Here is an 18,380-nt window from a genome sequence, read left to right as displayed (position 1 = left end):
GAGGAGGACAAGGGAGGGGTTGTTTCTACTCTGTGATTATATCATTACAGAGCAGCAGACATGTATACAGTATATCGAGCACAACCTGTCATTAGCATACTTTATTTGATGATGGCTAAATAAAAGTGTGCTTTTGTTGGATCCGACCAACTAGATCGCCTTTGTGCCAGTGCTGCAGAATTACATTGGGGAATGCTTTCTCAAAGTGCTCCAAATTTGAGATCAACCTTGAGCTATAAAAACCCTTCTCTTATTTACTTTACCATTATCCCCCCTGACACCTGTTGTGACATGCTCTTCCCGAGTTATCAGATACTCCGAAAGGCTCTGCTAGCGGTCCAAATAAACCTGTCTAAGCGACACGGTTGTGTAATACACTCGAAGTCACCGGCTCCAATAATAGCACCCACCTGTCAAACACAGGCCCTGCTTGTTCTCTCTGTTGACCTGACCTCCTCTCGCTTCTTAACTCCAACTAAAATGTTCCATGGCTGGGAGACAACGTAAACACTTCTAGAGAAAATTATTTCCAACACACTCAGACACAAAGAGAGGGAAGAACAAGAGGTAAAGGTAAAAGCAAGAGAATGGAACATTTTGACTGGCAAGGGAGGGTGAACAAAGGCGATAAAAGCTTTATTCTGCCTCTGCAGAGATTGTGCAGTGGCTGCCACTATAAAGCCTTGATTGACAACATCAGCACTCAGAGAAGAAATTGCTCCCACTCACAGTTATGTAACATACAAAGAAACTACAGCGAGGTTGTGGATGGGTCTTAGTGTGCAAGTGCTTATTTGTGTGTGGGCATGTACACACGTCGTATTCCCAGATAAAAACACAAGTGACAGAATATCTAAAAGTGTTGTTCTTATCTTCTGACAACTGTATGCCTTCAAGGAGATGAAAGGCAATGTACAACACACTGAGGATCTCTCAGGAATCCTGGTTTTATGCAGCACATAAAAGTTGTCTCAGACATTTTGTTGTTGTTTGGCAACGCAATGGTGAAAGTTTAATTGTGCGGTTGTTGTGGTGGAGGCAGCTGATTTTGTTGAGTTGATTTTGCACGCAGACACTGAGCGCTGTGTCCCAGCATGAACTGACAATAATTGTCCGTGGCTGAGGCCCTACGGAGGAGCGAGTGAAGAACAGACAGGGACGAGAGGAAATGAGCATAGCATCATACATCACTACAGATCTGCTGACACACCCCAGAAGCCCAGCCATTTATCAGCCCACCAGCCTGTCCCCTCGCTGGGCCTTCACAGACCAGCAAAGGAAAGACAGTTTCAGATGGTCAGCTTAACCATTTCACTACATCATATCACTGTAGCTGTTGTGTTTCCCTTTCATCTTAATATGGATCTCTGTACCAGCCCAATGTTTGAAATGATCTGATTAACCTCCGGATCTTCAGGCATGTTCTGCATTTCCCTACATGGGCTTTGTGTCGTTATTCAGCTTAAAAGGCTGTGCACAGATGGCCCTCACGAACCATCACATCCATTTGAATCCAGGCTCTCAGCTGACTAAACAAGCACCTCCGGGGTGCAGAGGGACAGACAGTAACCTGCTACACCCCCCCCGCAACCCCCATCCCCCCATTTGCCTTTACAGACACACACCACAACCACCACAAAGCTGACAGCTCTGGCCATACAGACACAGCAGCAGACAATCAATCACTATGATTGCATCAGTGTTTTTGTAACTCACTGTCTTTCAGAATACACACTGCATGTTAATGAACCGTAAGTCATTTGTTTCAAAGTGCAGAGCAGCTGGCTGAGGATCCTTCTAGAGTAAAGCTGTGCTAGCTGCTGTTTACTGTTAGCGTGGCTCATATTGACTGCTAAATCTAACTTTAGCTCGGCATGTCAGAGGTGGCAATAAGCATCTTACTACTGTGACTGGCATGCCCCTCCCAGAGACCCAAAATATATGTCTGGAAGCTAGAGTTCAGTCAGAGAAAAAGGGAAGTCATGACTTTTGTTTTACATTGGTATTGGATTGCTATAGCTGTTCAAATATGCAGGGGTATTACAAATTTCACAAATGTAGTCAATTTAGAGCCCCTCCTGGGCTATATTCTACAGCCATATCATTTTGTTCCGAATATATTCTCGATTGCAGGAGATAACACTCCTCTCTTGCCTCCTATTTTTTCATTTGGCATAGTAGCAGAAAGCCATCTTATCAGCTGATCCTGAGCCAGAAGCTAGGAGTAGTTGCTCAGCAGAAAAAGGAGTGATTGTGCTGGGCTCGGCTATAATAGGAGAAAAAGCCCAAATGCTCTTGGATCAATCCCATGCTTTGTCCTCATCTCTCACATTGCCTCTTTCCCTTGTTCATTTTTCATCCTCTCTCCTTTCATCTTTTTGTCCTACGCCCCTCTCCTTCCTCTGCATTCTGCTCACTCTCTTCCTCCACCTCTCTCTCTCTCTCTCTGTTCCACTTATAAGATTTGGCAGCACTCCAAGATCTGAGAAAAACATTGGAGGCATAGCCTCGTTTTGATGTCTGGAAAGAGAGAGAGGCTGAGAGTGAGATGGAGAGAGCGAGAGAGTCCTCATTTCCATTTCACAGACTTGATTCACAGCAACACCACGGCAGAAAGGAGGAATACAGGAGTATCGAGAGTGTGAGCGTAACCGCCAGTCAGAGATTAAAAAAGGAAGGATGGAGAAGGAAAAAAAACTGATCTTAGATCGCTCTAAAAAATGGAAAATTAGGTTCAAAAATGATGATGACGGTGTGTTTAAAGAAATGCAGAGGCAAACATGAAGGACAATGTGAGGGGTAAGGGAAAGGTGTGTCACTAAAATATCTTAAAAGTATAGTGAAAAGTGTTTTTTTGTTTCGAGCTGATACATAGAAAATAGCAGCTATACAAAAAGTTTCAAACTCAATGAACTCCAGCACAGAAAAAAACAATGATTCGTAAGCCTTTTACAGTAATTGGGTTTTATACCAGTCTGAGAGAAAACAAATTTGGCATTCAGGATTGTAATCATCTTAACTTTGCACGCCTTCATGGTAACCAGGACAGACCAGTTAGATGTAAACCCCCCCCTCTGTGGACCAAGCCAAGAAACAGAAGGGGAATTTTACACATCCTGCGGATTTAGCCATGCTCCTCCTAATTGCTGGTTAGAGCTCCAGCTTCTCCCCCGGTGCTGAGACGTGAAACCTTCATTACTAGTCTCGCAGGAGCCCGAGCCCAACTCCAAAGGGAAACTTTGATTGATGCAAAGAAAAAGAGGCAGATCCGAGCGTGTCCTCGATACAACATTTGCTGTGACCTTGTTTTCCCTGACAGGTCTAAAATTAACCAAGCGGATCAGTTATACTGGGAGGGGAGAAATGTGGACCAGATTCTCCTTTTGGCGCGTCCCTGTCTCCGATTTCTTTCACGGGGATTACAGCGGCATGCCTTTTGATTTATTGTGCTAAACATAGATTCATTAGTGAAACAGTTGGCTACATCAAGTGTTTCATTGTCTCCCACGCAGACCTTCCCTCCATCCACCCACCCACTAGACAATATTCGACATTTTAATGTCAAATAAATGCCCAAGGATTATAATTTATAATGCTTTTCAATGTAGATGTTGTCAGCATTAGTGTTTTCTAAATAAATGAATGTGTATAAATGTAGATTATACTGTATGTTGTGTCATTTTTAAGTATTTCGCCATATTATCAATATCAAGGCAACGCAACTGAACCAAATACATCAAAGCCATTCTTATCTGAGCAGGCTAAGAAAAAAACGCACCGCATGCTTCACAGACAACAAATATGTACTCTGACCAACCCAGTAATGCCTTTACTATCACATCAACATCTTTGTGTAACACTGCATACCAAGCTACAGTTTATTTAACCATTTAAAGGAGAGGCGGAGAGTCAACAGTATCTCTGCGTCACCTACATTATCTGTTATGGCCTTTCACTTAGCTTGATTAACAAGACTGTGTCAAGTAAATCAATCAACAGTCAGTGATGGATTTTATGACCATTGATTAGGCAATGTGTTGCAACAGCTTGGATAAAGAATGTCTGGGTTGGAGAGATATTTATCACTTGGATCTAAACCGTCATGCAGCTTCAGACAAAAGCTACTATAATAAAGCAGCGGAAGGAGGAAGAAGAGAAATTAATCTTTGCCCGAGGTTTCACCTGAACCTCAACTGTCTCAGTCTTACTAGGTTTTCCATAAAATGGTTCCTGGATAAGAGCACATCAAAGTCAAACAATGTTTGTCTCATAAGCAGGAGCTTAAACATTTAACATCCCTGGAGGTTCTATATAGGTAAACAAAATGAAAGCCTGGGAGTCATTAACCACAAATGGCCCCTGCATGATTATGCTGAAAACAGAGATGTTTCACTTAAGTAGTAGTACAAACAAAAATATATATATATATAATCATAAAAATTTAAGCTTAACTTCATGCCATCAACTCTGTGTGACCTTGTCTTCACATGCCAGTTGTTTACTGAAATCTCTCCATAATGTTCCCTGCTGCATATAAATCGACAGGCTGCAGTGGAGCATCTGCTGTGCGCCGATTTTGTCTGGTAACTATGCAACACCAGAGCATTGTGTTATTACAGAGCCACTTCCAGGGACACATTACCACTGTATTAGATACGGTGCAGGCTATTTTAGTCAGCACTGAACAAACAGGTATCGGCTCTGCTGTGATAAATCTTTACGGGAAGAAAGAGAAATGTTCTCTTGTGCCTCGTTGCGTCATACTTCATGCCAGGTAACAAAAACCTGCCTTTCATCTCTGATATTCTTGGATGTGGCAATTCCAATTTAGCTCCAAGTAGACTGTCATAAGGAACAAGTAGGTCAAAGTGCCGACTAATAAAAAAAAAAAAATCTCTGAGAACAACATGTAAGATGGGATATGGAGTGGGTGTGTTGTTCGATGTTTGGTGTTTTAAGCCCCCAACGTCGCCTTCCATGCAGCGCGGCAATGGTTATGTTTAGGGTTAAGGTTAGGGTTAGCTGCCTGGAAGGCGACGTTAGAGGCTTAAAACACCATTGAGCGTGTTGTTCGTGAGCACAGTGAAGTGTTAACCTTTATCAAACTGGGCTGCGTTTAAAGTCCAACTGATAAGATAACTCCAAAGAATGGAAAAGGACTATGAACAAACACCTGTCTTTGAAATGTGCACTCGTGAAAAACAGGTTTCTGTCGGTCAAAAGCTCTTCAGCATCAAATGTCATTGTAAAAGCTGTTGTTTGCTCAAAATGTTTGAAAGTTCATTTTGTCAATTAGGGGGGCTAGAATTATCCATGCCCTTCTTAGTTGGATAAACAGTGGAGTGCAAAGGCTTTGTTTTCATTCATCATTAGGAATCAATCAGTTAATCAGGACACCATACAGCTTATTACAGAGTGGGTAATCCCTGTTAAGACTTTAAGGTGCCTACCAAAATCCATTTAAAACACGTCTTTCAGTACAGTGAGATCAATGAATCCCCAGTTGAGGAACAGAATCTTGGAGCACAATAAAGCAACAACGTAAGAGCCGTCTGTGGGCATTTAATTCCAAAAATAAATAAATATGTGGGCTCTTGCTGAATTTTAGGCGCTGCACTGACAGCTTGATAAAACACGAGCAGGAAGCAGATTATGTCTCTATAATAATTACGCAACTGCCTACTACACCATGTCCCCCTCTGTGCCCACTTGGTGCAATGTCAGCTACATGGGAGCGAGATCTCTTTGTCTAAGGGAGCAAAAACAGTCTCAAGATTGCTTCTCTTTTGCATACATAGTCACTGCAGTTTGTCACAAAAAGACCCCATAAGGTGCTCATTGCTTGTAGAGATGAGTCTGGCTGCCTACTTGCCATTGCGGAGACAGAATAGCTGTTTTTATGGCTGTGCTGCCATGAATCTGCAGCAATTAAATTTGCATCTGAAGAGATACTGACTGAGGTTGGTATGTAAGGCAGCAACAGCGTTATTGTTTACTCAGAGAGCACACATTTGCTCTTAGCATGTGGAAGCATATTGTAGTATCAGTGATAGTAAAAGGGTGTTGCTGCAGTGCTAATGTACCTAATTCATGCTTGGAGATAGTTTGAAATGCTGATTTTATTCATAATTTGTGGTTTGTCAAATGCTCAGTGAATTATTGAAAATAACAGGCTTGTCTAAAATAAAAACCTAAACACCTTCATAAAGTCAAACACAAGTTACATACAAGCTTGAAAATATGTGGCACCAGTTTAAAAGCTAAAAATGTTATTCAAAGTGGTAAATTTCAGCTAAACTTCCAATTTGTGGTTACACAACGTGGTTACACTCTTGTATCATGTTGACAATCATGCACTTTCTCACATTACTGACTCAACAGATTCCAGCTGACTGAACATGACTTGGCACCTATTTCTGTACGCAGCAATCAGTTACAGTGATGCACAAACTGGAGCAAATTTTGGGACAATGTGTCTTGTGTTTTTTTCTGCCCATGCTTTTCCATGAATCATGAAAAGGCATGTGTGCAGAAAAGGCTGCCGTCATGCAAACAGTAGCCTACTTAATGTTGTGCAGCGTAAATCAAGTCTCCTGAGCCGTCACAACAAGCCTGCGTATCAGAGCAGAAAGACCCTATCTCATCATCTGTCTACAGGTCCTGTGTAACTTAATCACTCAAATGAAGCAAGCTCAGACAATAAGTTCATACAAGATCAGAAATTGTATTTGGCAATTTTTAAACAAGTGCATACAAGTACAGCTAAAAGCATTTCAGTTTTGCCAAGTGCTCGTAGAGTAGCATTAGTCACATTCTACGTTAAACAGGAACTGCCACCAGACCTAGAAGTACATCAAGAATTTTGTTAAACATCAACAAAGAGGAACGTAGTCCATTATAATGAGTACATACCTTTATCTTCAAAAATATAGAAACACAATGTATTCAAAAATCAAAAATTATACAACCATGTTTACGAAGTATACTCTTCCCTTGGGTCCAATATGTACAAGTCCGTTAGTTTGTTTGAATGGTATGTATGTGATATTTATATATTTATACTCATATTTTTGCTTCCCCTCCCCAAAGAAATGTTCAAACAAAATCAAGGGTCCCTCTCCTTTTTTACTTTGACATCTCCTGCAAGGATGGTGGCGATTTCGCCTTGCATGAAAGCCCATGGTACGTTTGAGCCAACCAGGGGACATTTCTCTCCACTTGGACAGTACACTTCACCTGTGGCACCTTGCTGCTTTATGCTTTCCCTCGAGCATGGGAAGCAGAACTTGTGAGAGGGCACAGACGGGCACTGAACAAAGTGTGTGTCCTCCAAACGCTCGTGGCACAGCGTGCAGCACAGGGGTATGCTGCCGGGTACTGAGGAGTCCGGAATGCTTTGGGGATGCACTTGGTCCATGCCTGGCACGTGGGGTGTACCTGCACTAGATGCATCTCTCTGCGCCAGCCTCCTCTGATTCATGGAGGATGGTGACAGGGGACTGCTGCTGTTCCTCCGGGTGGTGGAGTGGACTTGGTTGGCGTCCTTGGGAGAGCTGTTCCCACCTGCATTGTCTGCCGCCATGATGAGTGCCGCCATGGGGGACTGGCCGTTCTGGGCCGCCTCAGGTGGAGTGGTGCGGGAGTGGGGGGATATTGTGGAGGGGGGAGAGGCGAAGCTTGGCGGGGGAACTGGAGGCATTTTCAGTCCGTCAGTAGGTGGTGGTAACCACTGCTGTCCTTCTCCATTGAGCTTGGCAGCTGTCCCCTCTCCCTCTGGTTCAGGCGAGGCTTTTCTCTTCATGCTCCGGGGATGTTTTCCTCTGTCTGGAGGTGGGAAAGGGTTAAACAAAATAGTTGAGTTGCACAGCTCAGCCAAGAATCGACATTTACACGGGAAGGTGACATGCATTTTTGCTGTTCCCTGCTGCACCACAGGGTACAAAACAATAATAACAGACGTGTAAAAAAAAAAAAAAAATTATGCACCTTGAATTTTGCAGACATGCTACTATCCTTTATACATTACCAACCCATTTCTGGGCTCGAAGTGGGTTAATAAACATAATATAAAAATGAGAATTGCACAAATAACCTGCATATTCTTGAATTTAAACACTACTGGATGCTTACCTGACTTGGAAGCCGTGGCGCTGGCTTCATAGCCCATAACCCTTTGTTGCATGGCCGCATGGTCCTTCTTGAACCTGTTGTCGAAAGTGTGCAGAGCCATCAGGTCCCTCACCGTTTTGCCTTTGCCCATCCAGTCCGACTCTGCCCTGTTTTTGTGGCTCTCGGAGAGCTCCGGCGTGAGACTGTCCGGTCTGTGCTTCTCCTTCACCTCTCTGTCGTGCTCGGTGCTGGAGACCGAGGCGGGTCTCTTGCCCATGTCGGCGGGACTACCGCCCGCCAGTGCGGAGGGAAGCCCCATCTGGCCGGGTCTACCGTTGACTGCGTGCACCGGGGGCATGTTCCCGTTTACCAAAGGCACTAGATTTGGGGGGACCGTGCTATTCCTGCGCGGGTTAGGGCTCTGGCGGTTCAGCTCTGGTGGCTCGTCAGGCTTAGGAAATCCATTGGGGACGGGAATGCCGTTCGCCTGCCTGCCAGACTGATACTCTGGACCCAGCCTGGGCGGGCGGTCGGAGGAGAGCGGGTAGCGGTCCAGCGGCTGCGGCGGCCGCGAGCCGGGGTCTCCCGCCGCAGCGTGGTTGATCGCCTGGATCTCTTTCGCGGAGAGCTGCGATTTCCCCGGCCCGGGAGACCTGCCCTCTTGAAACCCGTGAGCCCTCTTGAGCTGCCTGGCCGTTTCGATGACAAACTCAATGCGGTCTGCTCCTTCGTAGTTGACACATCCCCTGCAGACGGGCTCGGTAAAATCCCAGATCATGGCCCACGGCATGCGGGGCAAGTCGCATAAATAACATGACTGCCTCCTGGAAGAAGCAGCGACAGCCGCGGACGACATAGCGCTCGTCGTCGACCCCCGAAAAGAAACCCAAAATTTGTCTTATTCTCCTGCTTTTCTCCGAGCTCCCTTTAAAAGCCAATAAAGAGCAAGTTCCGGTTGTAGAAAAAATACAAACTCGTCTTCTCCCGACTTTTAGAGCAACAACGTTGAAGTTTTAGAGGGAGAAGTTCATGTCGGTGTGTACTTTACTACGGCGCTCCTCTATCTATCTCCACTGACTCTCTACTACTGGCTCAATGTGGAGCAGTGACGTCACCACGGAGCTCTAAACGCCTGCTTCCACTTCAGTTTCTATTGACTTGATTTCTTCGACAGACCCCCTTTCTCTCCCCCCAGTTTACTGCAGCCTCTGTCACTCAATGCTTTTTTTATTTTAATTTAATCACTTGAACCTCTGCCAAAACTGCACCCAGTTCAGCCTCATCACCGCCTCCGACTGAAGGGAATAACCCACAGCTCGTGTTATTATTATTAAACCTGCAAAAATATGAATCCGGGTTCGTCGATACCAGCCTGTCTGCAGCGAGAAGGAGGTATTTTATAAAAAACAAAAAAACGTGGCTGTAGGTTAGCAGTAGACCGCCAGGGGATTAAAAAGAGAGAGAGAGAGAGTGTCGCCAGCTCCTTCAGTTGACTTCTGCTTTGTCCTAAATTCAGAGCGTTATCTGGTTCAGGCTGAAAAACGCTCGCTGCAGCTTGTTTTTCTCAATGCACAGCGCCTCGACGCCATGAGCTGCTACTACTGCTGTGCAATGAATGAGGTGGGTCGACCCTTGGAAAAAAACAACTATGCTACTGTTATCCAATGGCAATTCATATAGATCTACATAGAAGTTAAAATATATTGTGCAGCTACATATTTTTAGTTTGTTATAGCAGCAAATAGGCTACAGTTTCTAGGGGCTATTTTAGGATTATTAGAGGGAGTTTATACTGCCCATTTTTTTCCTGTCAGTTTACCAGCATGAATTCAACATGTACTGACTTGGGTTTTTAGCAGCAGTAAGATCATATTTTCCTCCTGCCCTGTTAATATAAAAAGAAAGAAAAAGGCGCCTCCGTTAGTCAGTAACCAGGAAGCTCTGTCATGAGGTGGGGATTTCCAGCCAGTGTGTTGTAAGCTTGAATGGATCGGGGTTACAGCATGAATATAGCTCTGCCCACATTTTATTCTAATGCACTGAACAGTCAGTCATCCAAATCTGCCACCACTAAATTAAATTACACTGGGATGAATCAGCCATTCAGTCTCCTTTTTTTATTATAAAGTATTAGTCTGACAAGTGTAGCAAGACTGACCACTATTATGTTAATGTTTTACATGATGGAAAAAAAAAACGTTAGATGTATGCCAAAAATCCCCTGAAGTAAAAGTGTAGGTTTGAACTGGAGGAGTGTCCCAGTAGCTCAGATTCCCCCCCCCCCCTCTGGGCTCATTCCAACTCATTGCAGCTAAGCCTCAGGCTTTGGGTGAGGCAATGCGTCTGTAACCTGCAGACACAGAGCAGGATATGTTTGTGCAAGTCCGTGTGACGATGGAAAGAGGAAGCAAGAAGTTTAGTCACGTACCCTCATCCGCCTCACCCATCTACAGGACATCAGGCTATGATCACGCACTGTGGCATGAGGCTTTTGTTCAAAGGGTTTGCAGAAACAAAATAAGGCAGCCATGTTGCTACCAAGCACACATACTTGTAGTGCAGTTACTCTATGATTTTACATGATAGTTATACAACACAATAATATTCCCTTTAGATCATCACACACATCACATGTGTATTAACACACTGTTTCCCATCTCCGCTTTCTCTCAAACCTCAGTCCTTGTTGGGTGAACAACACTAGGAAGTGTTGTTAGGCTTTATGACAGTGAGGAAATGACCGTTGTGAGGGGCAAAATAAACAAACTCTTTCCTTGAGATTGGTGGGAAGCAGTTGCCTAATGCTTTGATTCTTTTGATTCCACTTAGTTGATTTTGGTTCAATTAAATAGTTTCACACTATTATGCAAGACGGAGGCATGCTGGGATTCAATTAAATCCTAAATGACTCTATTCTATAATAGGAAGATCCATTTATTCAAAATAAAAGCTGCAGTGACTGCAAAGCGAAGGCAGAGTTGTACTGAACAGAGGCGACAAAGGTCTGACAGTAAGCCAGACATGCACAGATGGCTCTGATTTGCAATATGAGGCAACATGTATAAAATAAAATCACCACAGTGTGACCCGGCTCATGGCCATTTCATTTGAGTCTAGCCACTAAACCAGATGGAGTAGCTGTATAATGCTGTTTTGAACGCCTTTTTTTCTAACTGTATGTAAATTGAGACATGAAGTAGCTAAATAAAGAGTGAGCGGTAGGTGATGGCTAGGGGAATACCCAGCATGTGACAGCATCACAGGCCTGATGAGATGACGTTATTTTTGTTCTATCGCTTCTTGAGCCTGTTAAATTTTATATTGGCCATCTTTTATTCATGATGCAAATCCTTACAAATTCTCTCTGAAGTTTTCTGCACAGCACTGGATGTTTTCTCAGTCTTTCTCTCCTCCATGAGAACAACGTTCATGTTATATAACCTTTTTCAGCACAATTGCTGAGGTGAGCACCAAACTAAACTGTAACATGTTGCACAGACATAAAAGGAGGTTATAACAGGACAGCGTAAGGACATGTTACTGAAGTTAAGCAGCTGTTTTAGTGACCTACCTTGCAGATAAATATCTACACAGAGTGGCAGAGGGTGGGAAATGTCATGAGGGAGAATGTAAGGACTAACGTGCACAAAGCTCCTGAATATGAAATGGGGTGAGGTAACCATGGAGATTATCACTGTACCCCAACTACCATATATATCCTGTTTAAGGTTCTATTTTTAGCCACAGATTTGCACAGCATGGATTAGAGTGCAGATAAAATTTGGGGATCTCTGAAAGATAATGCCAAAGCATCCATCTGTCATATTAGTTACTTCCTGGTTTTTAATGTTAGTTTGAAGATGTTTTATTGATTTTTCTGAATGGATTAATTCCGGATCCTGTTGCATTATGCAGAGAAACGATGTGCATTATATGCACCAAAACAAAAACAAAGCAAGCATTTTAAGGACTCTGCTTTGATTTAGGTATAAAATGGTGGAATTCAAATAAAATGGAGGGTCGACGGCAAAAGGGAAAAATGTGCTGGGCGGCTGAAATCTGGGGGCTGGAGGCTGCAGAGGTGATGTCATTGGGCCAGAGCAAGAGGCGAGTGAAAAACAAGTCTCTCTCTTTATTCTGATCCTCTTTGCAGTCCCAGTGGGGGAGGGGGGTGGGGGCCTGGCAGTCGGCCAAGGCAAGGGCTGCTGGGAAATGGCAAAGGATGCCAAGCAGGCCCCACCGCCAACATTAGAAGCTCACATCTTTGTTCTCAGAAACCTGGTGTGCTGCCAAAGGCCTCATTTCGGCTCCATGGCATGATTACACTGGATGTAGGCCAACTACTGAGAGCTTGCTCGCTCTCCCTGCCTCCCTCCCTCCCTCTCTCACTCTCCCTTTATGCTCCCTCCCTAGGCTCTCTCTCTCTTTTTCCACTGCCTTCAAAAGCTTTCTGCCAAACATGCAGCAGTTGCCATGGCTGCAGAGAATGGAACATAAAAAAGTGAGTAATGAGTCAGGCTTGGACCCAGATGTGCCACATGTGTATCCATTTAGAAAAAAAACAAGATGGTAACATATCCCCTTAATCTGCCGGGCTCATCAGGGGACAGACCACTCAGTAAATAGCAGAGGGTGGAAAGTGGAGGAAATAATCCCTGCAGAAAAATGTAAATGAACATTGTTTTCACATCCATTTTTAAACAGAAGGTAGTTTCAGTAGATTGCTGTGCAGAGTCTATTTTGGCAACCAGGAACAGAAAGTCCTGAACTTTGCTTCTGTAATGCTTCAGTGAGCTTGCATGCATTGTGAGCTGACATCATAATTTCCCGTCCAGTGGAAACCCCCATATATTTTCAGTCACAACCAGACATTGCTGTAAACAAAGTTTCCCTGGCCTCTTGTAGCAAAATCAGCAGTACTTTGAACTTGCTGAACCAGTACTTGAGGTTAGGTGGTCCAATTCATAAGCTACTATTAGAATGAGTAACATTACCTGCACATATAAATGGCTTCTTACTTAAGGCCCTTAAAAGGCTGTTTCACCCCTGACTCATAGTTGTTATGTTTAGCTTACTGAACTGAGCTGTGAAGTCATTCCAGCTTTGTGACCGACTCACAAAATGTTCAAAATGTCATTCTGTTGCGCACACACACACACACACACACACACACACACACACACACACACACACACACGGCCACACCCATGCACTTAATAATAATTAATAAAATACAGGCTGGTTTGTTCTTACACCTTGATTTATCCTCATACATTAATTATAAGGATCTTAGTACATACAGCAGTATGAATATGTATGCACAGTAGGTGTCTCAATGTGTGTATATGTGTTTATATTTGGACACATAGCATTTTTCCTCTTGAGAAAGGTTACATATCTTTCTTTTTTTTCTCAAGAGGGAGTATTTCATGATGTTATGTAACCTCTTCCACTGAGCCAAAATAAAACTTTCCCAAACTAGGCTTATTTATTACCAGAGCTCCTGTCTATTTTTGAGCAGCCTCGCTAGAAAATGGACTCTGACATCTCTGGCACATCAGTTAACAATACACAGCACTTGGATGTTGTATATTCAAGTGCAGACATCATTTTCACATTGCTGCTGTCCTTTTCTGTCATTAGATAGAACCCCCATGTGATTTATATCTACTCTTTTGCATGTATATTAATTCAGCCAAACAGTTGGATTAAAACCCTGGTGAATAATACATAAAAATATGTGTGAACATGCATATTTATAACTCCTTTATTTATAAGATATTTCAGGGTTGCTACTGGAAAAAACATCAAAGCGTCTCCTTTTCTAGTAACATTTGCCTTGAAAGCAGAAGGGTATGCAGAGTAATCTCTGTGATGTATAGAATACAAAATCACATGACTGTGAGAGGAAGGGAAACGAAGACTAGCAAATACTGACCTAATTAGAAAACCTCAAATCTGGATAATTTTCTATCTATCATTGTGTGGCTTTTTCAGATCAGGAAAGTAGGGAAGACCATGCAGAAATGCAACTGTAATGCATCGTTTACAGATGTTGTGGTTACATTTGGAAAGTGATCTCTCATCAGTTTTCCCGCAATTAAGCTCTAAACACATTTATTTGGAAACAGCCCTTTTTTGGTAGGGGTCATAAATCAGCCATGATTCCCGTCACAGATTCCATAGATGCTTCCCTGCCCTCCCTTTGATTGTCTGGTTTATGGAGGATGTTTCATCATATGCTGCGAGCGTCCGTGCCAGAGATGTCCTTCCTCCCCTTTCCATAAAAGTGCAAGTTGTCACGATGGTGTGGCATTCATTATCCGCCTGTGGTTTTACAGGCCTGGCCCCTGAGCAGCTGGGGAGCATTGGTTGTCACATTCAGCCTCCCGCCGTGGTGAAAGATGGGAGGGCAGGAGGTGAGTGCTGTCCTCCTGTCTGTGTGATAAAGCCCCCTTAACCACAGTGTCTGGGCATCTGGGCACACGACGCCTCACCTCCCTCATCCACTTCAAAGCCTTGTCTCAGAAAACGGCTCGCTGTGAGGAGCCGGAATAGAAAGTAGAGCTGGAACGACGATTACAACTGTGTCTGTGTGAATCCACGGAGGATAATCACAGTTTATTACAACTTGGGTTTTCATAGCTTTGGCCATTAATTCAATCTGATGTGACACTATTGTACTCACAAAAGTAATTGTTAAATCTGGAAAATGGCGACATTAGAAGAAAGCAGTCAGACAAGTTGTAAACAAGTCAAAAACTTTATCTACACAACTTTATTTTCAGGTAAAATCGAACACGGAGTACTGGTAATGTTGGTAATGATCTCTTATAGCCTTCACACAAGAACACTCGTATGCAAGATTGGCAAGAATGATAGGTCAAAGCTGAACCAAGAACTCTTTGTAAACTGTGATGGATGTTTACCAGCGACAATCTGGGTAATCATTTTCCCTTTTGCCTTTTATTTCTTCTGTAATTAAGTTAGGCTAACCTGGGATTGGTTTAAAACTACGGGGGCTGTTACATTTGTTTTCGAATCACAAATTCGAACTACTTGTCAAATGTATATAAATAAATAATCTGTAATAATTTGTTCAAATTCTAAATTCTCAGAGTAGAAGTGCATTTCAGGCCGTTGTTAAATTTGCTGACGCAAAATGGAGAAAACTAGCGAGCCGTACTGAACATACAGTTTAATCATGTCAACAAGCCATCTGAGAAGTAATGTAAGGCAATTTAGATTCAACACTAGATGGACAAATTATGGATTGAGGTAAAGCTGTTTGCTGACTTTGTAAAATGTTATATTTTACAGTATGTCAGCTTGTCACTCAAGTGAGACGAGACCAGTGTTGAGGGGTAACGCGTTAGAGTACTCACATTACTTTTTTGTAATGAGTAATGTAACATGTTAGTTATGCAATTCAAGTAACCAGTTATTTAGTTGTTTTCAAGTAAGCAATCCGTATTTCCGGTTTCTTGCAACAAAAACAAAATCCCCAAAGCACCTAATCCTATTTCTAAGCAGGTAGCTGTGTACTTGTGGAAGGTATCCAATCCTGTGGTCGTGTCAGTGCGCATGTGTAGCTCAGCTAGCAATATGGCAGAGAGAACAGCCTTTATGTCGTGAAAGTATTCACATTATTTAAAATTTGTGGTTAAAAAGTAGAAGAACGTCACAGTGAAATGCAAATTGTGCCTGAAGGATAAGGATCTGTCATCTGTGAAGAGCTCTACGCCAAATTTGAAGAAGAAGCACCTGTAAGATAAGAACAGTTTCACAACAGTGTTGGCGAGGCTCATCGAGGAGGAGAACGATGCCGGTGGTACAGCTCCAAAACAGCTATGTCTAACTACATTTTAAGTGTAGGTGTGCAGTAGGCCATGTGCCCTCTGGACAATATAATTACATGCGCAAGGAGTCCAAGAGGGGTTTTCAATTTTGGTAACGCAAAAATTCTATACCAAGTTACTTTCCTCAGTAGGTAACGCTGTAACGTAACAAGTTACTTTTTTAATGGCAGTTATCTTGTAATGTAACAAGTGAATTAAATGTAATGCTACAACACTAGGCGAGACATTTTAATGAACAGGTTGCATTTAAATTAATTACGTGTTAGTTAACCTTGTTTAAACTTTTTTTTAAATGAGAGCCCTTGTGAGTAAAATGTTATTATTACTGATGGCTTAATGACAAAAACTACAGAAATAAGATCCAAGTTGATTTAAACTGGAATTATGCTTTAAGACAAATTACAATAATATTTATCCTATGTGTTAGAGCTCTGATTATTTTATGGAAATGAAAGTGATGACAGCCTGTATTTGGGAATTTAAGATGATCACACTCTAAACTTCATCTATGACAAACTAGTTTTGCAACAAATAATTTATGACAGATGTTGTCAAACATGCAGTCATTGTTCCTAACAAGCACATAGTGGATAGTTTAGTCATAGCCACCACAACAAGCTCAGCTGAAGTGGTACAGTAATACTGTGGGATGCATGGGATGAATAGCAGAGCCTTGACGCAACAGTAAAGTCCCAAGGGGAAACAAAAGGACAGAGCGAAGGGAGCTCTGTGGGAAAGTTCAGTGCCCTTGAAGGAGCCTGATAAGCCCGAGGTGATATGAACCCGCATGTTTGTATTGTGCAAATTTGTAACGACTACTAGCTGGCTGCTGATAGAGAGCTGTCTTACACCATGTGTTTGCAGAAAATCTGCCTGTCCAAAGGCCACATCGAGCTGGGTGTGGTGATCTTATCTGTGGGATTTCAGTTTGTGAATGTAACACTGGGTGTATATTGGGGTTTTACACAGTTGACATACAGGTTTGGGCAGAAGCTGTTTTCAAACTGTTTTAACATATGAAAGGTTGTGATTACTTGTCCTCCTTCTTATGTTAAGTGATGGGATCCACATTGTTCAGCAGGCTCACAGATGTGTAACCTGACCTTGCTCTATGGAAATCACTTGAAAGCTCTCTCTCTCAACAAAGAAGGATAAAGTTCACCTACAGCACGTTGCCACACAATGGCAGGGAGGAGCCAGACGGCCTTGAAGAGGAAATGGTTTCACATTGACTGACAAGTCTGGCTACAAAACACCTTCTCCTTTTCCACACATTTTCACATATACATAGCTACATTGCTCATCAAGTAACGTTTGCAGAGAGCTCATTTCTGCCTACCTTCCTGAGGCTGTGTGACGCGCTCTGCTCTCTCTTCAATCGCACTCATCAAAAATGCTGTTGCCGTAACAACAAGACGAGCAAAGTTCACCTTCCGTGTAACTGCAGCTCTCACATGATCCTTGCCAAGTTAACAATTTACAGTGAAGGAGGAAGGCTTATTCTGGGTAAACAGGTTGCTGCTGTGTTTGCTGTTTGAACTAGTTAACCCAGCTTATTCACTACCTCACCTTTCTGCTCATTAACACACAACATGCAGGAACATGAAACTTGTCATCCTACACCAAGACAAAGCTCCTTCCTCCTGCCACAAAACAATGCACGCAGGGCGGTCAGAGCAGTGCTCCCATTATGAAACCGCTCTGTCACAAGACCAGTGCCTCACAGGAATGCTGTTGTGACACATGCGTGCTGTTGACACAAGGGTTAAACATTGAACCGCTTATAGACACACACACACACACACACACACACACACACACAGCTGCCAGAAGGGCGGGAGCTTTAACCGCTCCAGCACCGGTTGGTCGGCAGTTTGTGTTTATCTTTCCACTTTTGGCTGGCTGCGTCCTCTGCCACCTCCCAACAGTCGTCAGGTTTATCAAAGGACTAAAAGGAGAATAGTCCTCTCTCACTAACTGCAACCAGGTGCAGTAAAGTGTAATGATTCACACAGAAGACACAATACTCCACAGCAGATTGCCTCGTATGTTTGGAGCTTAGCAGAGGTCACAGCGTGCATGAGTGTGTGTGTGTGCGTGTGTGTGAGTGTGTGTATGTGCGTGTGTGTACACGCACGCGCGCATGTGTGCATGTGTGTGTTTGAATGCCATGTGCTGATCCCTGGCTCGGTGCTGGTGCAGAGGGTTCAGCATGAGTTCAGCACAGATTCATAATTCATGCATTTCTGTATACCATTGATGATACCGGGGAGCCTCTTCTCTCTGAAAAGTGCTTGAATGTTCTTCCACTATCTTTCACTCAGTTGTATCTTTTTGTATATTTTTCAGTAACAGAATTTGAGAAAAGGGTTTATGTATTTATGCAGTCACTGAGGCTGGATTTTAAAAAGT

At 43.2% G+C, this 18,380-nt stretch overlaps 1 protein-coding gene across 1 annotated transcript; it reads right to left on the bottom strand.

Annotated features, from left to right (window-relative positions):
* Positions 1-6,101: 6,101 nt before the first annotated feature.
* On the bottom strand, positions 6,102-9,300 carry irf2bp2a (interferon regulatory factor 2 binding protein 2a). Its single transcript, XM_078272951.1, has 2 exons — positions 8,131-9,300; positions 6,102-7,824 (listed from the first exon to the last, which is right to left on the bottom strand). Exons 1-2 carry the CDS (start codon positions 8,963-8,965, stop codon positions 7,106-7,108), a joined length of 1,554 nt encoding a protein of 517 aa, XP_078129077.1. The 5' UTR covers positions 8,966-9,300; the 3' UTR covers positions 6,102-7,105.
* Positions 9,301-18,380: the final 9,080 nt, after the last annotated feature.

The sequence above is a fragment of the Sander vitreus genome, chromosome 17 (assembly GCF_031162955.1).
Source record: "Sander vitreus isolate 19-12246 chromosome 17, sanVit1, whole genome shotgun sequence".
Taxonomy (NCBI): Eukaryota; Metazoa; Chordata; class Actinopteri; order Perciformes; family Percidae; genus Sander; species Sander vitreus.
Note: the sequence above shows the minus strand (reverse complement) of the source record. Positions and strands in the feature narration are given on the sequence as shown.

Bases quoted from the DNA above. Each gene is read 5' to 3' on its own strand.
- irf2bp2a (XM_078272951.1), bottom strand. From the start codon at position 8,965: ATGTCGTCCGCGGCTGTCGCTGCTTCTTCCAGGAGGCAGTCATGTTAT. The intron at 7,825-8,130 runs GTAAGCATCCAG...TCCCACCTCCAG, and splicing joins CGCCACGGCTTCCAAGTCAG to ACAGAGGAAAACATCCCCGG.